General features: G+C 41.8%; 1 protein-coding gene across 1 annotated transcript in view; it reads left to right on the plus strand.

Moving 5' to 3' along the window:
• The window catches only part of FGFR2 (fibroblast growth factor receptor 2), an 82,877-nt gene extending 58,191 nt beyond the window's left edge, over positions 1–24,686 (plus strand). The window contains 9 exon segments of the mRNA XM_086466719.1: positions 7,660–7,811; positions 11,211–11,332; positions 11,966–12,076; positions 12,827–13,017; positions 16,356–16,478; positions 17,821–17,891; positions 19,708–19,845; positions 20,679–20,784; positions 24,522–24,686. Of these exon segments, the coding sequence (XP_086322845.1) occupies positions 7,660–7,811; positions 11,211–11,332; positions 11,966–12,076; positions 12,827–13,017; positions 16,356–16,478; positions 17,821–17,891; positions 19,708–19,845; positions 20,679–20,784; positions 24,522–24,686 (1,179 nt within the window).
• Positions 24,687–24,975: the final 289 nt, after the last annotated feature.

Raw genomic sequence — 24,975 nt, forward strand, 5'->3', positions numbered from 1 at the left:
TCTGAGGGTTTAGTTCGGGTCTGTCTGCACCATGAATAGATTGCGCAGAATTTCTACAGATTGTTTTTACAGCCTGTCCAGAATATTATCACTGTCAGAGTAATAAGTGTACCTTAAAAATAGTTCTTCAGCGTGGGTAAGTGTTTGACATTTAGATGCACAATCACACAGTCAGGATGGAGCTTGCTCTTGGGATTTTGAACAGTATTGCTTTTTTTCTGAACCCTTGTTTCACGGATTCTGAATCTCCTTGGTTAAAAATACTACAAAGTAGTTAGTAATGCTTCAGCCTTCTTCCTCTAAAGTGCAGTATTTTACCACATCTTGAGGTGGAGGACATGGACTTTGTCTGATTTGAAAAATATTTGTTTCATGAGCAAAAATGTTAATTCTTATTTTTTTCTGACTTTCTTTGCCACTTTTTTGTTTGTTTGATTTGGTGGGGTTTTTTTTTTTGTGGTTTTTTTTTTGTGGGCTTTTTGTTTGTTTGGGATTTTTTTTTTGTAATTTTGTGATTTTACTCATTTGCTTGGAAATCAGTGGGAAGAAGAGGGACTTTTGACTCTGAGTGTATCAGAAGGAGTGATGAGAAGCCCTCAGCTCAATTCAACACATCTCTATGGCTAAAAATCTGTGTAGCTTTCTGGAGGAAGAAGACTTTTCAAATGTTGTGTACTTAAGCAGAAATACATATCAGCTGCTTAAATAAAAGACATTTATTAGATTTCAGCCTGAATATAAAAGCATCGTGATGACTCAGAGATAAGTTGACAGCATGAAAAATACCTAGGGTTTGGTGTGAGCTCAGTTGTGTCAGTTGGAAATGGTTCCTTGGGGGGAGAGTGTTACTTCATTGTGTGTGACAGCAGTGCCAACCAAACTGCCCTCAGTTTAGTTATTTATCATTAAATGATGCAATATGGACCTTCTCCAAAGCTATTGTTTTCACAGAGGAAAAAGTCTCTGTCTTAGAGCACGCTTGTCAGCTCGGGTTTTATCGGTTTATTTTGGTTTTCTGTATTTTCTTAGCAAAAACAGCATTTTGCTTTGAAAAGTGGGAATAATTTTTTGAAAAACAATATATGTTTGAAAGTACGAATCCTATTTCAACCCCTAAGCAAAAATTCCACTACTCTCAATTCTCCTGAGTACTTTTTTATTGACAGGAGTTTCTCATTGAAGGGCTCTCTGCTTTTGTATCTTCATAGAGGAAGATGTAACTACTACAGAAGAAATCTTGTGTTTCTGTTTTGATGATTTCACTGGTTGTTTCGCTAATTGTTTGTATGAGCTTGCAGAGGCAGGATGAGACAAGTGGTCCCTGAAGACTTGCTCATCGACAGTCAAGATTCCTTAATTTTTTCAGTTCGCGTCTCTGTGGTCTCTAAGGCCGCAGCAGTTCTTTAGTTTCTGCATCTCTTAAAGCTGGTTTTGGATCTCAGAATTGTTGTCGTAAATCTGGAATTAAAAAATAATCCAGGAGGTGTTTTATTTAATGGGTATGTGTTTCTGGATTATTCAGCTCTGGGTTGGTTTTTTTTTTGTTCTACCACCAGGCTTAGTTTTTTGTTTCAGTTTGTTTGTATTTCAGAGGATTGTATTGAAAGCCTGGTGGGATTTTATCACTAAATCTTTATTTGTCTATTGGTCACAGAAGGTTCTCCCTTGCCTTTGTGCTGTGTGTTGGAGGAATAGAGAAAGTGGCCGAGTTGTTAAGAGGGTGGGCGAGAGCGAGCAGGGGAGATGCTCGTGGCAGGTAGAGTGTGTGAGCTCGGCAGAGATCCGGGGCTGGGTGATGGGATTTGTTGGAATTCCAGAGAAATGAGGCCATAGATCGGGGAATTCTTGATATTGTTTTCAAAGCTCTCTGCTGCTGGGTCAAGCTCCCTAAGGATCTGGTTATGAAAATAATCCTGGTTCACGAAGAGGCATTTGCATGACTGTGATGCCATCTTGTCTAAGCAGGATAAGAGCCTTGCTGAGTAACATATGGTTTGGTTTGCAGGCCTGGATTCTCGTACACTGTTTAGTCTGAGCTACTACAGGATTTTATCATTCCCCACATGCAGGCATTTTTTTCCTGCCAAAATGCGGTTCTTTACACATTCATAGGAAGGGTCATGATGAAGTCAGGAGTTATCAGTTCCCTCCCCCTACAATCCTCAGCCTCACTAGGATCTGCTGCTTGGTTTTTGACATAGAAGCTGCTTACAGGGAAATCCAGCAAGCAGTTCTTCTTCTTCATGTGAAAGCAGAGGTGCAGAACTCCGCTGCTATTAGCCATGTTCTGCATAGAAGTACCAGAGGGAGGGGGAAGGAGTGTTTGTAGCTTGTGGCTTGAACATCACGAGCTAGTTTGTGGTGTAGGCTTTAGGTGACGGGTTCACTGAACCTAAAGGTAAGGAGCAGCCTTCAATAGGGTATACATTTATTTTGTAGAACTTAGTTTTCTTTTAACAGATAAATTATAATTGAAATGGACAAAAAGACGGTCCCATCTCTTGCTAACTGCCCAGTCAAAGTCAAGTACAAGGGTTTGTCATCACTAGAGCTTTTTGTTAGTGCTATCACAGTTAGTCTGTAATTTTTGGACCTCCTTAACTTGGGTGTATATACATGTCTTAAATAGGGAGGAATGATTTCTTGAGCTCAGCGTTTTAAATATGTTCCCATTAATTTATATCTACTGTCGTTGTTGAGTCTAATCCTTCATAAAGATATAATGAATTAATTTGTGATGAACAGAGACTGATTGGTTTCAAGTAAGACTTAAGCTCACCCAGCAAAATAGCTTATTCAAAATGATGATGGCAGCTGGAACCTGAAAAAAAAAGTAAAGTAATCTGGAACAAGTAAAGTAATGTAGTATTTCATGTAGTGTTGAGCTGTAAAAATATAGTTCATTTTAAGGAACAGACTCTGAAATACAAAGATTAATATAGAACTGTCAGTAGGATATGTTGCAAGGAATTTACCTTAATGCCTGTTTTAGTTTCTTGCTTTATCCTTGGGTTTCTTTATATGGAAACCGTTGACTTACCTAGTAGTACTCATTTGTTGTTTTGTTGTTGTATAAGGGTTTCAAAACGAGTGCTTTTCGTGAAAGCGTAGTGCATGTGTTTTAGATGTCAGGACTTAAAGTTAGGAATCCTCGGTTTCATGTAGTGCATTTAACCTTATATTTTCCTAGATCCAGTCGCTCAGATGGACTGTTTCTATCAACAGTCAATAGCATTACTTACTAATTATATTTATATACATATATGCATATGACTTCAAATTAACTTTTATAACAGAGCCTTCAAAAAGACTGACAATTATAGGAAATCACTGCGTGGCTGCTAAAATCTCACAGCATGAGTGCCCGAACTGACAGATCTAGGCTTTGGGACATGGTATAAATCGTCAGTGGAGGAAAAGACCCTTCATAATCAATTACAGACAATTACACACTGCTCTGCAGCTGATTTTGCCACATGGCATTTAAGGATTCCAGGAAAGATTTGTTTGTTTTAAATGTTCCACTGCTTAGAAATGCTTGTAAAGCATTATCTTAGAGCTGATTAAATACAGTGTGTTGGCCGAAGGAAAAATATGTTGTTAAAATGGGGATATAATTGTGCGTTGGTGCGTGAGATTTGGATACAATGGTCTTTTCTCCTTCTGAAGTACAGATGTGGAGCTAAAGATCAGTCTGAGGCTGGTACCTTTCTTGGTTCTGGCCTCCTAAAAGCAGAAATGGAGCGCACAAAGAATATTTTACAGTGGAGGTCTACCTTCCTGTTGGGGTTAACATATACCACATAGTCCTTTCAGTGTTCTGCTCAAGTCAAGCTGACTTCTGCCTCCCTTGCTTTAATTAAGCACTCAAAATACGTCCTGTGTTTAGTGTCATCTCTTAAAACAGCTGTCACCAACCACTGAGTAGACCTTGAAGATGTCTAATTCACCTTCATCAGGCAGCCTTCCTTGCTTCTCTGCCAGGGCTCTGCTTTGTTCCCGTATCTGAGAAGCACATGTTGGTGAGCTGGGTGGTTGCCCAGGAAGTTCATACGTTTTGACTAGATGTCCAGCTGCTGCTTCTTGGCACCTGATAGACCCCAAAGTGGCCCTGGAGTCTGTGTGTTGGCCATGTACAATGCCTGCGTCCTCTGTACCTTGAACCTTTGCATAACTGAAAGCAAAAAGAGCATCCACATCCTTGAAAGCGACTCCACACCCTGAAATGTGGGGTTTGTGGCAGGAGCGTCACCGGTTCTTGAACCTGCATGGTAAGAGGCTGGAGAGCAGTGCTGCAAGTAGCAAGCTGGGAAAAGGCTTTCTATATGCTGTTACTTGGATGTATACATGTAGATTAAAGTTGACCATGTCTGCTGACCTTGGAGTAGGTAGGGTTTTCTTCATTGTTTTATGGTGCACTCTAAGGCAATGAAAAAAGATGCTTAAGGGATGAGTTCAAAGGTTAATTCTTTACTATTGAAGAAAAGTTGAAAGGCCATTTTGAAACAGAAAATCTTCTCCAACCACAGGCCAGCCTGGGTTGGCTTCATCTCTTCTGGAGCAGATTTTTATAGCCCTTGAGCTCCTGTAACTCCTTGCACTGCTCCAATTAATCAATCAGAAGAATATTCCCTGGGAGTACAGTCCATTTTTCTTCTCCCAGACACTGAGGAGTTCCTCTGGATTTCTCATCATTCCTGTCCATGTTAATGGACTTTGGTTACCTACAGCATCTCCAGCCAATCATCCAGTTATGTGTGAAGTAAACATGTGCAATAATGTTAAAAGGGAAATTGGCAGGGTCTTTCATCTGTTTTTTCTATACATCATTATTATTTAACTTCTGTGTTTGAAATGCATCACCAGAGTATTTCAGTTTATTGAAAGTTTAAGTTTATAGGTTTTTAACCATACTAAGCCTGCTGAATCGTGACTGTAAGAGCTAGTGAAAAGATGAAAATCTGGCAGAGATCTGAACAGTGTCTAATACAAATATTGCATTCATGAAAAAAAAAAGACCTTAGAACATTTTGAGCCATTTCTGATACTTAAAGGATAGCGTCTGAGTTTTGCAGCTTCACTTCCATTCCTTCCTGATGTCCCATGAAAACAATGGGTATAATGACAAAGGAAGGTGAGAAAGTAAAGGCAATGTTAATAAATAAATTGATAAATAAATCATGACTTGGATAAAGATCGTGGTAAAATAGCTGGGTGGATTTTGGAAACATGAAGGAAGTAGTCATAGAGTATTAGCAGTAGGTTTGCAGTGAGAGAGATTTAAAAATGAAAACCAGAAATAAGAGAAAGGAGGTCCAGGGAAAGTCATGGGGGACAGAGGAGTTGCCACATTGTTCATGAAAATTTGCACGTTTCTTAGTGCTGAGCTAGTTCATTTCATGAAACATCATTTTTAAACTGTAGTGAAATAATGAAAATGAAGAAAAATGAAGTAAAAGTCTGATTCCAGCCCGGGTTCTCATGCTGACCTGCCATGCAGCTCTGAGTGAGCAATTCAGCGCTGGCAGGTGTGCTCCCCTCTAGGCTGGGCATAGGAGCATCTCTCTCTCAGGACTCTGTAAGTATTCACTTACTGATTTATTTAGAGCTACGTAGTCTGCCTTAATAGTAGTTTTCTGTTTGCTTCCCAAGTGGTCTCCATATTTATTAGCCTAGAGGAATGTGCCAGGTACTTATGTTTGCTGAAAGTAAATATTAACATTAACGATGGTTGAATGGACAAGGGGGGAAACAGTCCACCTCTTATTTGAATGGGAGCCTTATTTCTGCAGTTATACTCTCTTATTCCATAGATACCACATGTTGCATGCAGAAGCTGGAGCTTCTGATATCAAGAAAGGTCTGTCAGTCAGCTGCAAAACTGACTACCAAGGTCCTTAACACTTTCTTTCGTTTGAAACCTCTTTCCAGGCTTAATCTCTGGTCTTAGAAAAATGTGTCAAGAAACCAACCCCATTTGATGGGATGGGTTTGAGGATGTCAACCTGCAGAAAAGACCTCTCAAACAAAACAGGTTGTCAGAATCATGATGAGAAATTTGTTTGAGAGCCTTAGCCTTGTCTTGTCAAAATAGATTGTGTAAGAACATGAGATGGTTGCAAAAGCCTTTCAGCCCCGTTCTGAGTAGCTCAAGTAATTCTGAGGCACTGTAGTTGTTAATTGGACTTGAAATAAGGGAGCACTAAGTTGTGCTTATCAAGTGTCATGGAGACAAGAGGATTTTGTGTTCATATCACTGTGTCAACTGATTTGCACTCTAATGCTATTAGGATCTGTTTGCTTATAATTGCTTTTTTTTGGTCTAGTTAGACCTCTGGAACAAAATTGTAGCCTGGCACTTTACATAAGTAAACCTGGTGTCAAAATTGACTCCAGGTGATGAGGACAAAAGTTGAGGGCAGCAGTTACTCTGATGCTGTAGGATTCCAGTTTGGGCAGGGTCCCAACGATGCTGGCTGTGAAGCACCTCCTGCTGCCCGATGTGAGGACGGGTACCAGCGATGGCATTGTGAAACAACCTTCACCCCGCCTTGACCACCGGATTTGGGCTTGGCCACGACTGTCATGGCCTGAAGAGAGAAGGAGGATTCACGCTTAGAGGAGGGGAAGACTGGCAATCCAAGCGTTTTTGTTTTGTGTTCGTATTCGCTTGAAACTCTGAGGTCAGCAGACAGCAGGCTGCTGCATGCAGGTTTGAGGGAAGAGCCTTATGGAAGATACACCATTCACACTGAAACGACTTTTATTACATGGATGGGAATAGCTGCCTCCTTTTTCGGAGCTGTTATCATTAAGTACCTTTGATGCTCTAAGGAAAATGTATTGCTGTTGAGGCCTATCGGAAATCATACTCCAAAGTGAATTACATTTCAAAGCGCTGGACGTTATAAATTATTTTTGTGAGCTCTTTGCTACATTGCCTGCAGAATCTTTAATTAAGACTGTAGTTAACTGAAAACTTAAGTATCCCCCAATTATTGTGATAGCTTTTTGATGCTTTCACTATTGAATGCTTAGAAAATATGTGAGAGAATCCAGCCTTAACTACACGGTAATATGCATGTGATTATGAACATTGGCACTGATGAAGAGGACCAGAGTGTTTTCAAAAATACTGTTTTTCAATTAAAAATTGATCATTTCAGTTTAATAGTAACACCAAAAAGCAGTAAATTGTGCTGATTTGGGAAAAGGAATGGTGACAAGGACAACTAGAAGTGAGTGGAAGAAGAGAGCTTATTGGTAACCTGCTCACAGTGTAAGCTGCCCACTTAGGTATCTGAGGGTGGTGATATAAATACTCTCAGTTGATTAAAAAAAAATTAATTTGATAAACAGAAAGAGGGAAAAGTTTATTTAATTTATCTTTTGACTGAATGTATTTAAAACTTGGTGTTTTTTGACCCATGAACAGACTTACAGCCAGGGCAGCAATTAGAGTCAGTATTGTGCTTACAAGGGAGGGTAAATGCGTGAGAACAGCTCACCAGAAGCAAGGCTGTAGATTCAGCCACTTTCTAATACCACCGTTCTGAGCTGGCTTGGTTAGCAGGTACTGCTGTTTTTCAGATATTGGGTCAAGATTACATCTCCGCCTTTTTTTCTCTTTCTTTTTTGCATCTTGTATTGCAACAACAGGTGTCAGCCGACTCGAGCTCCTCCATGAATTCCAACACGCCTCTGGTGAGGATAACTACTCGCCTCTCCTCTACTGCCGATGCCCCCATGCTGGCAGGAGTCTCGGAATATGAATTGCCAGAAGACCCAAAATGGGAGTTTCCAAGAGATAAGTATGTAGCCTGTTTCCCTTAACGCTACCTATGCACATCTGAACAACATGGCACAGTACGGGAGGAAGGAAGCATCTTTCCTAATGTCTCCCAGGGTTTCTTTTGTTAAAAAGAAAATCTCAATTACTTGAACCTCCTCTGAAGATCAAGATCCAATTCGATTATCTGAAATCGGTTTGTTTAAATAGAAACTACATTTTCTCTGCCCATCGTTCTGATTTTGTTTCCAGATTTCTTGTAGGTTTTCAGATACTCTGCTGAAATGTAACTCCTCTGTAAGGAAAAGAGTGAATCTGAAATGTTATTTTAAAATACATATGATCTAGACTGGGAGAGATATCCACATACAAGCATTGTTGCAGGGCGGTCGAGATTTCCCCAAGCAATACCTCTGTGTGTTAAACCTTGTTTCTTAGTTGATTACTTAATCGGTTAATATTTATAAAACAGATCATAAAATATCATGTAGGAGATAGAGAAAGTCTAGAATATGGTATTAGACAATCTGTTCTTTCTGTCGGGACTCTGGGTAGGATTTTGTGTTAACTTTGTATTAGCCTGTACTAATGGAGATGGTGATTTTTGATTTAGGGGGACATTTTGCATATTGTGTGCATACATGTACCACTTCTACTTGAAACCTAGTACTTTTAAGCCACACAGCATCCTGAATTTTGATACATGCAAATTCATATGGCTACATAATATTTTCTTCAGAGTCTGTTGACTAACATGCAAAATGAGCTTCTGAATAATCTAATTAAAGCTGTAACCGTATTTCTTAATATAAAGAAGACATTTAAAAGAGCGATAATATTAACACAGGCAGAACCATGATTATATATTAAACTTAGTACTAACCTTATGAAGTCTTTAGGTGGCTTTGAGAAAATAGCATCTTCTATCATGAACAGTTCTCTTGGAAAGTTCGGGGTTGTAACTTTTGGAAAGAAGAGCTGTAATTTTGAACCTTCTGACAACTGTTCTGGAAATTATTTTAATGATGTAGCTGAAAACTAGTGCAAAATGCTGTAATTGCCACCTGCAGTATTCTAGTCAACAGTGGGGGCCTGTATATGTACTCCTGTCAGCCTGTACCCTGGGGGGATACACTAAATGCGGAAAATTTTAGAGTGCTAAACATTTAAAACCAGCGTTCAGCACAAATGTAGGTGGAGCAGATTTGCAATGAAAGGAGGCTATTTAGAGGCAGTTTATTAGGTTGGGGGGCAGGAGGCACACAATGAGGGGTTTGTTACTTTAGTCCTAGCAGGGCAATAGCACATAAATTAACCAGTTTCCAATGCAAATGTTTGTTCTCTGCCAAGATCCTAAATTCAATTTTCGTTCTGGAGAAAATGCAGGATGACCTCAGCATAGCATACGCTGCCCTTCAGTCTTTGCACCTTTTTAAACTCACGTTTGCTTTAGAAACCAACCCGAAACAGCTTGAGGAATTCTCACCGAGGCTAAGACCGCATTTGACAAAGGAGTCTGTGGGCTGGCCTCGGGGGTACCACCTCTTGCTTCTGTCTTGTGCCTGAACAGATAAGCGGGGTTTTCAAATCACTTAGCCTTGGTCTAACACTCTTCTGTGGATGGTATGACAAACTCTGCCTGTATTTCATGGGGGAAGACAGAAGTCCATGCTTTTAAGATCAAGTCCCCACATATATCCTATCTGTGAGTCCTGCTTTTGAGATGGAAAGCCAAGACCTTAAGAACTCGGTTATGAAAATGCTTATCCGAATCTAGCCCCTACACTGGATAACATTAGCAGCATCGAACTCTCTGAGCACCCTTCCTGATTTCTGCCATGGCACTGCTTCTGGCTGTGATATTCTTTGCAAGTAAAGGAGCCCGAATCTAGCCCTTAAGCACTGAGGCCGGTGCCAAAAAGATTTTGCCCAGAGGCTTTGAAGTTTCTTCTTTATTTTATCTCTTTATCCTCATAAAGTTGAGATCGCCATCTCTGTGCCTGTCTGTTACAGCAGAGCAGGGTTTACGATGAGTTACGTGCTCCACAAAATGCATTTTGCATAGCCTACTTAACGACTGCTCTTTTTTAAAAGGCTTCTTACGCTGATACTGCGATCATAAACCGCGTTTCGGTTTCCCCCAGTCTCTGCTTCTTGCTCTCTGAGCAGAGCCCGGGTGCTGCAGACCAGGAGGAATCTTCTGTTACCCTCGTACATGACGTTTGTGGCAGCAGAGAGCCCGCAGCCAAGACGCAGCCTCTGCGCTAGCCCCAGCTGTGGGGAAATAAAGCGTCCCGTCTCGCCCCTTAAAGGATCAAAGCGCTGGGGGAAGGCGCGGGGATGTCGGCAGAGCTGTGGAGCAGGCGGCTCGTAGGGGCCGCTGGCATCTGCCAAGTGCTTTGTCCCGTGGAGGTGCTGCCTTGGTGCCGCCGCTGGTGGGGCCAGGCTGGGAGAGGGTCACGGCTGTGCCAGCCGCACTGGGACGTGCAGCAGAGGAACGGAGCTGGTGGTGGCCGGGGCAGCTCCTGGCAGGCGTTCAAGGCACGTCAGCATCGCGGGCTCTCGCAGCGGTAACGCCTCCCGAGCCTTCGCCCCGCACTTGTCGCTGACCTCTTTTCCCTTCCCCTTCTCTCGCCTGTGTCCTCTCTCCCTGTCTGGCCACCTCATCGGCCGCACCAAAGAGAAAGGGGTGTGAGAATTCCCCACAGCTGCGCCCAGACACGGTGTCTGCTGACTTGCCGTCTCTGTCCTGTCTAATCCCGTGGGCGCAAGAGATCGTTAGGCAACTGGTCACGGCCCACATCCCCAAACAGGCCGCAAGAACACGAATTTTGAAGCTAAAATTAAGCAGCCTGAGCTGCGCTTTTGATTTTCCTTTCTGTTTGTGCTGTGCCATTATATCGCAGGAGTTGACAATATTTAAAACATCCCCCTGCTCTTAATACCACCCTTTGCCACACAAATCATCAGCTGCCTGAAAGCGACCACAGGGCAACACACACAAAGAAACTTTTCTTTCATCTCCTTGCGAAAAAGGCAACGACCGGCCGTGTTACAAGGACGGGAGAAGCTTTCTTATTGCTGGCTGCTCCCGAATTTTGCTTTTTGAAAGCTCTGCTGCTCCACGCTGCGTCTGCCTGCTAGCCATCAAGTACAGCCTCTTATTACAAGGAGAGGCAGAGCTTAAAAGCTGGGTTTAGCAACTGATCTGCCTTTCTGAGGTGCTCGCGTTACCATCCCTAAGAAAACACACCTCCGCGCGCGTGAAAACCGATGCGCACCCCGAGTCTCATTAGTTCCATATGATGAATGCTTCACGCTGCAGCAAGTTGTTGAAAGCTTTTTATATTTAGCCCTGGAATTTCACTGGCTGCATCCCTTCACCAGATGCTATGTGTTAATCTCGTGTTTACACCTCTAGGCTGACACTGGGTAAACCCCTGGGAGAAGGCTGCTTTGGGCAAGTCGTCATGGCCGAAGCGGTGGGGATTGACAAAGACAGGCCAAAAGAAGCGGTGACTGTGGCAGTGAAGATGTTGAAAGGTAAGAAAATGGGGCGATCAGGGATCGGAATGGGTGATAGGGCAGTTCTTGCCCACGCAAACTTTCTTTTGTGGCATCTGAACTCTGTCATCGTGGCGGGGGTCAAAGAGCACATAGCTGACCTCAGCCTTCAGCAGTTTGGGGTGTAAATCTGTACCCTTGACAGCCTGTTTATCTTGAGCAGTGAGTATTTAGGAGCCAGGAGACGTATTAGCATCGTGTGGGTCTCTCTGCTTTTAGTTTTGTTCCTTTCAGAGGCTGTCCATGTGTAGGTCTTAGCCCCTTCAGTCCAGGTGGTTGGGGCCTATTCATTTTCGGTTTAATTGTAAGGTTAGTTTGCAGGAACGGCGTAGTTATTGGAGGTTTGATAGCTAAGGACAGCATTTTTATGTCTGATGTTACTGCGTTGCCACTTGACATATAATACTGAAGAGGTGGTCAGTCCATCAGAGAGACTGAGACTATTTTTTGTTAGGTCATAATATATGACTTTGTGTAATGTACGGTGTATACTGGAAAACAATTCCCATATTCTGCATTTTGAAGCACGCATATTTTACACCAGCTGGTGAGCCTTGGTGAAGGATGGGCTGGCACGCTAGAAAATATGAACTGAACCTGTTTCTTGTACAGATGATGCTACAGAAAAAGATCTGTCTGACCTGGTGTCAGAGATGGAGATGATGAAGATGATTGGGAAGCATAAAAATATCATCAATCTCCTTGGAGCCTGTACCCAGGATGGTGAGTAGAGAAAAGAAAGTAAACCAGGACTTTCCAACAGGTCTGCAAAAGTCTCATTAATCATAATTTTTCAAGAGTTTTTAAGGAAGCAGTCATGCCGTGATGGGATTTTTAGCTATTTCCCTAGCTTAGCAGCAGTATTTTAACTTCTGTCTCTCATTATACTTGCAGCTTTAGTATGAGAAAGGGTATTATATCATATGAAAACTCTCTAATCCCTTGTAGGGAAAAAATGACATTTACCCACGCCTGTTGTTCTGAATTGTCAGTCCTGCTTTGGTGGAACTTGTATCCCGTGAATATGAAATGAGCACTTTTACTCTCTAAAGACCACATTGTTTTTATTAAAAGCTGCTTATGTCATGTAAAGTGATGCAGAATGGCATAAAACTCTGGAAATTAAAAAAATCTTAAGAAGCACTTTCCCTTTGTTTGAGATCTCATGGCATATTTTTGATTGGAAATGCTTGCTTTTCAGCACATGGCACGGTCTGGAAGGAGTAGGCACTGTCAGGGCGTAGGTACTTTCAGCCACTAATTGTAGCTCTGCCGCTGTCCTGCTGTGGAGCTTTGGGCCAGTCACCTCACCAAGTCCAGACCTCCTTTTCTTTCAAGTTGTGCTTAGTGATTTCACAGTTAAACATTTATCGATTCAGTTAATTTATTATAGAACGCTAAGAGCTTCTTTACATAAAAACATTTTACCTTTCGACCCCACTCCAGTTTTCACATGGTTCTGTTTATCCAAAGGTCCGTTGTACGTGATAGTAGAATACGCTTCCAAAGGAAACCTGCGTGAGTACCTGCGAGCACGCCGCCCCCCAGGGATGGAGTATTCGTTTGATATTAACAGGGTACCAGAAGAGCAGATGACATTCAAGGACTTAGTGTCATGCACATACCAGTTGGCAAGAGGCATGGAGTACCTGGCTTCACAAAAAGTAGGTAGAACTCAGCAAATACCGTGCAAAGCGCGCGGTGCGTATTTGTTTGGCAATTTTTATTTTTTTGTTTTAGTTTAGTTTTGTTCTCATCTCATTTGCGTTCAAGAAGTTGCTGGGAAAAGGACCTTTCTCAAACGAGTTGCATAATCCATACTCTTGAAAACCGGTGGGAAAATTCATACACTTTAAGTTTTTAATCTCTGTTTAACAGTATTGCTAAAATGAGGCTCAGAACAGGTTGTTTAAATACTGCATGCAGATCTGCACTTGGAGTTCGTAAGCACAGGTAGTCACTTGATTACACAAGTCACGTTACTCCACCCGTGAGACAGCAGGCACCATTTGCCTTCTGTTTCCAGTCAAATCGACCGAATCAGCTCAAGTAGTGATGTAAAATAAATGAATTCAGTTAGTGAAGGGATTTACAGAATGATAAGCAGAGTTGAGAAGACCACAAGATGCCAGGGCAAAAATTGTGAACAGAAGGGGCAAAAATAAATGGAGTGAATTGGTCGTTTAAAGTAGGCGCTTTGCTTAAAACTGGTGTTTGTCAGGAGAACAAGCTTGAAAGAATTTATTTATCCTATCATGTCCCTAGACACTTATTTGTTCAACTGTTCCTCAAACTTCTTTTTTTTTCAACCAGTAATTTGATTAAATTATAGTTATGAAACCCTAAGTAGCCCTCTGTAACTAACTCTGTAAAGATATTGTGGCCTGGTGGACAAGCGATCATGAATACCCTGGGTGGTGTTTGGACGCAATGGCTTAAACCAGCGCAGCAGCTATGGATGCTGAGCGCTTCCTGCAAGGTGTGGAGCGGTTAGTGGGGTTTGTACCAATTTCCAGTCGTGTTCACTGCCGAGTACGGAGCTGCTTTTAACCAAAGGCCAGAGCTGAGTGTAAACCGCTGTTCCTGTTGGGTAGAGTCATATTATTTTTATTACTTTTCTGCACTCCCTACAGTAGACAGGGAGACATGCATGACACCGAGACAAAATCATCTAATGAAGTAAGCACGAGTGCTGTACTAGGTAAAGCACCTTAGGATATCTCTCTCTAAGATTAATGAAACCTTTGCCTGGCAATGAGCCATGTCCCAAGAAAACAGAACTGTTGTGAAAGGAAAAAATAAATCTTTTGATTGGCAAATCTGGAGAACAAGCACCCACCTGAGAAGCTCGGAAGTGCTGTTGCGGGGCACTGCCAAGAAGGTGTGAACTCGCACAGACGCACACGGCAGAGCCATTTCATCCTTTGCAAAAGCACTCGGATCAGCACTGCGCCAAACTTGACAGAGTGGGAGGCGTTGCACGAGGCAGAAGGAAAACAAAGGCAGCACATAGTAAAACTGCGCATTCCGGTTCTTCAGATATCCCACCATTTCTGTTTGTATTTCGCTGGTTCTTTTCCCCTTAGGGATCCATTTACTGAGCTGGTCTTCTCATGGTATTTCCATCATGCAGGAACTGTGAGAAAGCCAGTGTTCTTTTTCTTTCAGTCCGATAAATGGCTCACTGAGACCAAAAAAGAAAAAAAAACAAACCCAAAAGTAAAGAAGATTTTTTGGGTGCCTACTTTTTTGCCTTACAAGCAGTTGTACGTTGGAAATGGGATGTCGTTCCTAAGCTGGATGGATGCTTTTTAAAATTCTATTGATATGTCGCCTCTGTCATTCCAGTGCTGTGCAAGAATGACAGGGGATCTCCAGATACAGGGGCTGGCCCAGGTCATTGCAAAGAGACAGCCAGTCGTTGTGGCCAGAGAGTCATCTGTGGACCTGTCAGATATGGAAATCAATAGGGGCACCGTTTTGAAGATAGGAAGAGTCTCAGTTGTAAAACTGTAGGGTATGAGAAAGCAGAAATATACTGACAGAAGATAACAGGGTTTGAATCATTTGGTGTATTCACTCAGAGATGTTATATGCCTTTTGAGATGCTCTGTGGTACCTCCAGCCTGCCACTCCAGGAACACACAGGTCTGCTGTAGCTTACACATCATCCCTGGTAGTCTCATCAAGATACCTTGGATATCACAGGGCATCTCAGATGACAATGTGGATTTGGGCAACTGAATTGAGTTCCTCGTGTCTCAGAGGATGTTCTTGTGGGGTTTGAGAACAGGGACGGGGAAGTAGGAACTGGTCTGTGTCGTTTCTGCTACCGTAGCATCACTGATGCGGAGTTAGAAGACTGATTTGATGCTGAAAGCATGTTCTGTAGTTTGGTCCTGCGCACATGAAGGCATTGCTGGAACAGGTTTTTCCTGGCAATTCCTCATGACTAACCCAGTGAGGAGCAGAAGCTTTGCAGGCTCCTTTTACCTGTGCAGGATAAGAGATCTCAGAAAATTGCTGGGGCAAGTTAGAATGCAAGGAAGAAATTGGCTGTCGTACAGTGTTTTGTAGTGGTTCAGTCCAGCATGTCTATGCACATGCTGAAATAAAGACAACATAAAGAGCAATCTAAAACTGGGGGGGTGAAGGATATTTAACTTGAAAAAGTAGAATACCCTGCGGGGATTCTAAATGCAATGTGTCTTACCATGCCCCTGTTGCCATCAACCCTAATAGGGCTGCTTCAACACAGGAATAATATCTAGAGCAGTCCCGATGTCCTGTCACTGTCAAGAATCAGTTGCAAGTTTTCAGGATAATGCTGACATGAAGGAAAAACCTCTGAGGAGATAACATTTTTAGTTTCAGTATCAAAGCTGTTTAAAAAGCAAACAGCCCAGCCCAGATTGTGTTGTTTCGGTGGTGGTTTGTTGGGGTTTTTTTAATTAAATTGTTATAGTCTCAGGGTTGAAGTAAATACACACACCCTAGACATCTAGTTCAGAATTATATACTGTGGATATATCTCATACTAAGGTCTTTTATGTTAAAAATGGTTGCACTGATTCAGACTGTCAGGTTTTAGCCCTGGTGAAATGATATAATTTAAGAGAAGCAACTTAATAAAATGCTCATTCACAGTATTTGTAATGACAGTGCTGCAATACCTGTACCTGGGCACGTGTAATGGAGAGTGAATCACAAACAGCCTGGCACAGCTTGGGTCACCACCCAAGCATCCAGCCTTAGCAAAATATAAGTCTTAAATAAACTAGGCTTTTTGAAGAGGCTTCTTGGAAACACCAGCTGAGGGATGGATTGCAGTAATTAAGACAGTCATATTTCCCCAGGCCTGTAGAAAATGCACGGCTTTTGCACCTTGTGATTTAGGTTAAAATCTGTAAAGAAGACTCAGTTATGGTGTAGAAGTAATTTCACTTTTACAGCCGTTTATTTCAGTGGGCCTTTTTTTTTTTGTTTGTTGTTCTCTTTCCAGTGTATCCATCGAGACTTGGCTGCAAGAAATGTTTTGGTAACTGAAAATAATGTCATGAAAATAGCAGACTTTGGTTTAGCCAGAGACATCAACAATATAGATTATTATAAAAAGACTACTAATGTAAGTGGATGGTTTTCTTATCTCTGAAAACAAGTGTTTCTTTCACTTCAAAACTATGGTTATAAACTTAATGGGCTTCTCGTACAGCAGCCTCACTTCTCATCGCAGACAGAAAACAGGAGTCAAGGACATAAGCATTTCTGTCCCCTCTTACAATGACAGATAATTAAAAGATAACCAAAGAGGCTGCAAATTGTATGATTTGTTGGAAATGTGAAAATACAAGAATTGTTTTTTGTGTGTCCCTGACTCCAGTCACTTGAAATAAGTGGAAATATTCCTGTTGATTCAAGCTCATTTTGTACCAAGCCGAAGATCTTTAAAAGCACTACACGAACAGTGCTAGCAATAACCGTAATAAAAATCCTGTTTCTGTGTGGTAATGGCACGTATAGCTTTGTGCCTTTTGCCTGTACTTACCTTGTTATGTACAACTTGTGGCCATAGAAGCAAAGTGAGGCTAGAGGTTGAGAAAATTGGTTTTTACTCCCCACTCTGTCACCGTTTTGGTGTTTAACCTGTACCAAATCAAGACGATAAAACGTTTGGGATGTAGTTATTGATGCCTGGTTTGAGCGTCCCACACCTCCTTCTCGGGAGATCTCTTAAGATCCTGTTGAACAACATTTGGGTTTTGATGGGATCTTCACAGAACTCATTCAGTTCTGCAGACTTTAATTTTATGTAAATATTATTAACAATCATGTGAATTGGCTCATCTATGGAAAAAAAGGTACTAAGTGATTAATGGCATTTTAATGGTAATATCTGCCTGCTTCCAAAAGAGAGGGTAAACGGATATGGGTACGTCAGGACTGGAGGGAATTGAACCTTCTTCATACCAAATTTAGTGTGATTCCTGGGCTCTGAGCAGAGCAGACTGTGTGCAAAGCAATAGCAGTTGTGACTGTTATGCAAAAGGTGGAACAGTAAAACAAAATTCTTGGGTTTAGCAGCAAACCTATTTTTGCAGGAGGCCTATTTTTCGGAGCAATATTGATTGGGATTTTTTTGTCTTTAAAGAGCCATAGTAGAATGATCTTTCTTAATTTTGATCTGCTTATCCTATCATTCTCCTGAGAACTTTTTGGAAGCCCTCAATGATTTTAATTTTATCTTCAATGTTTATCTTGAAAATTTATGTTTCTTAATGGTCTCCCTACTCTTGGCCCTTTTTGCTATTTTTTCCCAGAAAATTTTAAAGGCAAATTATGTACTGGTTTCATTAATTAGCAGGCTGTTCTCGGAGAATTGAGTAATCTTTTTTAAAAAATTGGCATTGAAATCATCCTGTAAATTGCTACCATTTTAATTTTTCTTCCCTTCCCCTCCAAACTTGCAGGGACGGCTTCCAGTAAAGTGGATGGCTCCAGAAGCTCTGTTTGACAGAGTTTACACACACCAAAGTGATGTGTAAGTGGCCTTATTTGCATGGGGGTTTGGGGGGTGGGAAGGAGGGTTGTTTCGGTTTGCATTTTTTAAAGACTGGGATATTTTAAATGTGTTTTCCTGTTGTTCTTTACCTTTAAGCGTTTTCATTCTGTTTCACATATTAATAGATGGAGCAGGACTTGCCCTTAGAAAGTGAGGATTTTATGGTAGACTGCTAACCAGTGCTCTGTTACTAATCTGCCCAGCTTCAAAGCACATGAAAGGTGGAAAATGCTAACCTCCTTCTGTCAGTGCGGAAGTTTCCCCCCTTGAACTTATTTACGGATGTGCAGCTACAAAGAGTCTATCTAATTTGCCTGGCTTTTGACATAGTCTGGACTTCCTTCAGGTTTAGAAAAAAAAAAAAAAGAAAGAGAGAAAAGAAAGAAAGAAAAGAAAGTTCCTGAAAACTACTTACAAAAATTTGTGCTAAGATTAGGTATAATAAAACATAGGCTGGGTATACTGGAAAAGTTGTCTCTGGTTTTTTGAAGTGTTGTTGCTTCCCAGCAGTACTTCACATGTAGTAGGAAATCATTCGACTCTGACACTTCAAAATCTTTTAATGTGTGCACAGAGTCGCTGGCTGATGCAACCGCTCAGGATTTATTCTGCTTCCTATTACAGTTTCCTAGACCCGTCTACAGCACTCGCGTGCACTATGCTTGAAGTAGACGTGCATTTTTTATGCGATGCAGATGAAGATCTTATGTTTTTTTTTATTTCTCCAAGAGGAGCTGTTAACTGTAAAGGGCTGGATGCTTCCCAGCACAGGTGTAAAAGGTTATGCATGTCAGAGCAGGGATAAGAAGAAAAAGGGCAGGGTGGAGAAAGTAAGAGGGATCTCCTCTTTCTTTGACCTGGGTGCCCTTCCCGGGCTACTCTCTGCTTAAGAAAAGTGTTTACTGAGGCTTTTCCTGCAATCTTTACATTATTTACAAAGGAAACTATATACACAGGTTAAGGTTGGATTAAACTTTTGTTTTAAAATAACATCTTGGCAAAATATTTAAGTGAATGTGAGGTAAACGACTTCACTTGTTCAGAACTGAAAGTCCACCTGAGCTCCTTGGCAGCCAGGGAGCACGAGGATTTCAGTGCTGGAACTTGGAGACTCTTGGCCCCATGGTGGCTTTGAAGACGGCTAAAGATAATATTATTGTAAGTTTGCGCAAACAGTTTACTAAAATACACTGCTGCGAAGCTGCGAGCGCTGCGGAGAAGCTCAGGAGCCAGTGCAAGCTCGGTGCTGCTGCTCACCTGGCAAAGCCGCCGGCCGAAGCCCCCTGGGTTGCCAGCAAGGCGTGATGAGGCAGGCCCTGGAGGAGGTGGGAAGCAGGCAGGAAAACGGACTTAAAATGATCCTCCTCCGTTTCCTAACCCAAAAAAATAAAATAAAATAGAAGAGCAGAATGATGTGAAATGTTTTTGTTTTGAACAGTCTGCTTTTTCCAAAATACCCTGCCACGGAATTGCAGTCCAGCTCAGCTATGAGCGTTCTGTAAATAATTAAGCTGTGAAGATGCGGTTCTTTGCAGTAGCCCTGGAAACTCGGGTGCTCGGAGCGCACCCGACAAAGGCAAAGAGTGTGTTTGAGAACCGTGCTCGGGTCAGTCCCCGTCGCTGCCCACGCACCTGCTGCACTTCACAGGTTGATGTCCTGCTCAGGGCGGTGGGAGTTGGGCCGATGCTGATTTAGGCGTCTCCTAAGAGGGACTGGCAGTCGTTGCATCTGCTGCAGACACTTCATCCGGCAGTAAGGCGGATCTGTTAATGCAGTTTTCTCTTTGATTTGTAGTTGGTCATTTGGTGTGTTAATGTGGGAGATCTTCACGTTAGGGGGATCGCCTTACCCAGGAATCCCAGTGGAGGAACTTTTTAAGCTGCTTAAAGAAGGGCACCGAATGGATAAACCTGCCAACTGCACCAATGAACTGTAAGGACCCTTATTCGCTGTACCAGGGCTGAAGGGCACAAACTGTAGTGAATTCACACGGTTAATGCTGCCCCTGGCAGAATGAAACATTTTCAGAATTGCTTGACTGTAAAATTGTAGATATGTGTGTGTGTGTAGGTATGTAAAGACAAGGTATGAAAAGGTCTTCAGGAAATGTTTGACGGAGGGTACTTCTTTACACACCCTGCTGTGATCCCACCGAAAAAAAGACGAGATCATCTACAAGCCCGTGTTCATCAGTGTTTTTACACCCACACTTGTTTTGTTTTAATCTCCTTAACATGAAAATTCCTAAATGGCGCGTGTACCACTAATCATACGGAAGGTACATCAGGCTGGTTTTGTACACAAGAAAACACATCTGGGAACTTCTGCGTTAACACCGCGTTATCTCCTGGTGATGAGAGGAGAGTGTGTTCCCTTTCTGATATTTCAGTATAGCTCTTAGCTATTTTTCATTTTTTTCCCCCCCATTTTAATTTCTTCGCTTCACAAAGACTGCAATCCCTAACATGCAAAAATAGTTACGTGTAATTTAATACATTGAAATTAATTAATTGAAATTCCTGGGACAGAAGGTTTCAGAAATGGGTCCACAAAAAGATAATTTAGACGTTGGGCAAGAGAGATACAGGAGTAGAAATGTACCTTTGAGGGAAGGGGAGTATTGCACAGATTTGGGAGTGGTCCGTGTGTAGGGCTGTGGGTGCCTGCTGCTTTCCTTGCGATGAAGAACATTGACTGCGTATGAAAAGGTTTACAAGAAGGACGCGTGATTTTAATTAAGCCAAGAAAATGTGGATTTCTTACAGCTATATGATGATGAGAGATTGCTGGCATGCTGTGCCTTCACAGAGACCGACTTTTAAACAGTTGGTAGAAGACTTGGATCGGATTCTCACTCTCACAACTAATGAGGTAGGTAAATTGTTTCCCTCCATAAGCTGCCGATCAGGACAAACGGTTCAGGAGCCAGATGGAATTTATTCAATTATGAAATCCTGCTCAAGTTCTCTTCTTGTTCTGTTTGTCGTTGCCCTCTGAGGTTACACGCAGCTAAACTATGTATCCTATGAAACCCTCCGTTTCTTGCCATTATGCCTCGACTTATGTAACTAAACAGAAACACATCTTTGAATTGTTTTTGTTTATTCCTCATTGCATCTTTTGATGTTTTTAGCTTAGCAGTATTGAGGGACTACACGTGGCAGACCGAGAGGCAATGTTTATGTTTCGGCATGAATTTCATGTGAAGGAGGGACGTTGAGTTCATGATGTTTTTCATTTATCGACTCAGTTTGATTCCCAGCCATGATATCTAGGTCAGAAGAGGAGAAATTGTCAATGGTAGATTTCAGATTACATCTCTGAGCGTGAATTAGGTTCACTGAAATAGCTCTCTGTGGAGGGAACAAGGACCCACGGGGAACGTGTGAACAGCCATCCAATTATCCAAAGGTCCTCCCTAACACTGCTTCAGGTTGGGATATATGAATGCAAAAGGGTTTTATTTGAAGAGCATTCTTTCAGAGGTCTGAGATATTATTAGTTTCAGCAAGGAATGCACTGATTAGGGTGTTCACACAGGAATTGGTTCCCTTATCACTAAATCACATGCACCTTTGAGGAAGATCACAAGTGGTGGAAATGTTGATTCTTTCGGTGGAAACTTCTTTTGAAAGAAAGTGCTTGGTGTCCCAGAAATATTTTGCAAATTCCTGTCATTTCTGAGAAATTATATGTATAATGGGAGGGGGGAGAAAGAACAAAAACCTCACAGAGGAAAGTTGTAACAACTTGTTTTGACCATTTCAAAATAATTTTTTTCAGATTTGCTATGATTACAGCACTTCTTCATAACGGGGGGCAGGGGGGAAGTAGGAAAAAAGGTTTGGATCGCTTTATATTGGTCTTCAACATTACTTTCTAATCTTTTGATATTGTTGGGGAAATAAAACGTGGATTATTAAGCAGCATTTGGAAAGGCTGTGTGCAACAGAGGTGACGGGGAAGCTGAGTAGAGAGAGGACATTTTTTATGATCATCATTTGCCCAATAGAGCTGGCTGGAAAAGATCTTGGCTTCAGCAGCAGCTATAAATTGATCTGGATTCTGTTTTGTAAGGTGTACTCTGTGAAGTGTCACCTTCAGGGGTGGCTCAGAGATGAGGCAGGAACGCGCGCTCCCTGCGGAGTCGGTAACGCGGCTCTGCGCACCGTTACCATTTTTCCCCTCGTCTAGCCCTGACTGCATCTTTTCCTGCCTAATTTATATAGGATTTCACAAGACCGGTTGGAGGTGGGCTGGCTGCCACCGCCGAGTGCTGGGTGGCTTGGACTGGATACGCATTTGCAAATTCAAGAGGGAGGTTCTGGGCTGCAATTCTAAGCCTGGGAAAGGATATTGCTTTCTTTTTTGTGTGTGTTTAACCATCTTGCCTTCCCAATTCTGTACTGCTCATGGCCCTGGAATGATCTCAAAGGTAACCTGAAAAGGCCTTTAGGGTTATGTAAATTACTTTAGACGAGAATCCTAGGAAAAAAGGCTGGAAAGAGCTCAGGAACACATCCAGTCCGTCTGATCGGCCTACGGCAGGATCCACTATACGTTTGTCATTCCTGACAGATGTTTATGTAACTTGTCCTTAAACATCTCCACTGCTGTGTTTCCGCATCACCCCTTGACAGTCTCTTGCTTTGTTTCATTAGCCTTACTTCTTGAAAGTTTTCCCTAATCTCTAATGTTTCAACGTAAGATACTGCTTTTGTCCTATTTACCCTGGACATAGAAAGCAAATTATTTCACTTGTCTTTGCAGCGCTTTTTATGTTCCTGAAAGCTCGTCACGTTCTCACTCGGTGTCTTCTGAGAGCACCAGTGTGTCCCATTTTCCTCCATTGCTTATGCTTTCGAGACTTACAATGTTCTGTAACCTGCACAGTCTTCCCAAAGTGGGGGTCCTTTGTGCATCAGTGTGACAATACTTCTCTTATCCTCTCCGCAGCGGCACTTTCCCCCCAGAATGGCCCTGTTGATACAGGGTCAGCCTGGTCTACCCAACAACTCAAAAAATTGCTAGGGCAGCAATAATACCTTCTTCTGCATCTGTGCAAGTAATTATTTCTGCTTAAATGGTAATGTCTTGCTCTTCTCCGTGCCGAATAATCACGTGTTGGGTTTTTTGTTGGTGTTTTGGAGTGGGTTTTTTTTTGTTGTTTTTCCCCCCTCCCCCAAAGACCCTGTTCCTCATGTTTCCCAGAGTTACGTGCTGTGTTTCCCTGATCCACACAAGCAGAAGTCGCCAAGAGTCAGCCTCGTGGCTGCGGTGTTATATCAGCACCAGGAACCACCCTGATATTGGAAACTTTTTATGCCACTTTATGTGCCTCTGGCCCTTGCCATCGGATAGGAAGGCTGGAGAGGGGATGAGGATCCTACTGTCAATAGCGAGTTCATAATGGAATTACATCAAGCCTTTTGATAGGACGAGCCATGAGAAAGCCCCTTCTTCACAGACTGGAATACTTTCTTCTTTTATCTGTCTAGAAAGTGCTTGATTGTTTCTGGTCACGTAGGACTGGATTGCTAGTACATCAGTACGTGTCAAGATTGTCCTCATGGATCTTCTAGAAGCCCAGATGGCAAGACAGGCAGTAATCATAGATCCAAACTGCTTTCTCTTGCTGGCTACTCTATTTGTCAGTATCTTAAAATTTACGTTCCCCACCTCTTTTGCAATGGTGACCATTTTTTAACTATAATATGGTAATGATTGCATTTCTGACTTAAAATATGTTAACCAAGAACTAAATTACCCCAAACCTAAGCACAGCAGCATAAAATACTGACTGAGGTGGAAGACTTGTCTCATCAGTACGATCAGAACTTGTGGTTTAGCAAATGAAGAGATTGCATTTAAATGAATGCAGCTGCCTTTAGAAGTTGAAAGAGAAGGAACATTTCAAGGGGAAAAAATAACTTTATTCTCCTGCCAAAACTGTTGTTTCTAGCAAAAGAGCCTTAACCCAAAACTTGGATTCAGCAGATATTATTTCCTTTTTTAATGACTGCTTTGGTCATGGCTACTCTGGCACGCACACACACACACAAACGAATATGTAGTGTAAAAACCCGAAATTTAGTGAATTTGATTTTGTTTTCCTTTCAGTTCTTTTTTTCTTATATGCCACTGCATGTTTAAAAACAAATTTAATATCACAGAATATAAAACAGATATTCAAACTGACCAAAGGAGTATAAAGTTGGAAGTAGCCTTGCCTTTCCAAATCATTACCATGTGCTAAAGAAAAATGGTTCTATTTAGGATGAAATTTCATTTTTATCATTGTGAGTGAAAAGTCCTCTTTTGATGTGGTTGGCATGTTTATTTCCAGTGACGCGGCTAATACTGGCGAGGTTGGACTTCAGAAAAGTACTGTGTTATTGGTTTGGTTTTTCTTTCTCTACTCAAGCTCCTTGTTTTATGAGATATTTAAGCAGCAGGCAGTTTTGAATGCAATTGCGTTACAGAAATGAGCGTCACTTTTAAACCATTCTTTCACCCACTGCCTGATCAAGCCAAATCAGAGCAGTGGTAACACGTTACTGGCAGTTTTACTCACTGTCTAAAAATGCAGTTTATTTCTTTTGTTGTAGGAGTATCTGGACCTCAGTGGACCTCTCGAACAATATTCACCTAGTTACCCTGACACGAGGAGTTCGTGTTCTTCAGGTGATGACTCTGTTTTTTCTCCCGATCCAATGCCTTATGAACCTTGTCTTCCCAAGTACCAACACATGAATGGAAGTGTTAAAACATGAAAGGAAATCATACAGAGGAATAAAGAAACAAGAACATCAAGCTACCTACCATATACAAAACAAAATCTTTTCTCCAGGACCTTAACGTTTCTGCTTGTACATATGAAATACGGAGGGGGGAGAAAAAAAAAAGGAAAAAAAAAAAAAAAGAAGAAAACTTGGAGGAAAGCAGTCAGAACCTACATAAAGAATCTCATAATTTGCAACTTTTAAATATTCCCAACAAAGAAGAATGTTTATGAGCTGTGTCTAGATACTCATTGCTATCAATTTGCTGGCTTCCTGTAAG

Source organism: Leptosomus discolor, chromosome 6 (genome assembly GCF_034619465.1).
Source record: "Leptosomus discolor isolate bLepDis1 chromosome 6, bLepDis1.hap2, whole genome shotgun sequence".
In the NCBI taxonomy this organism is placed as follows: domain Eukaryota; kingdom Metazoa; phylum Chordata; class Aves; order Leptosomiformes; family Leptosomidae; genus Leptosomus; species Leptosomus discolor.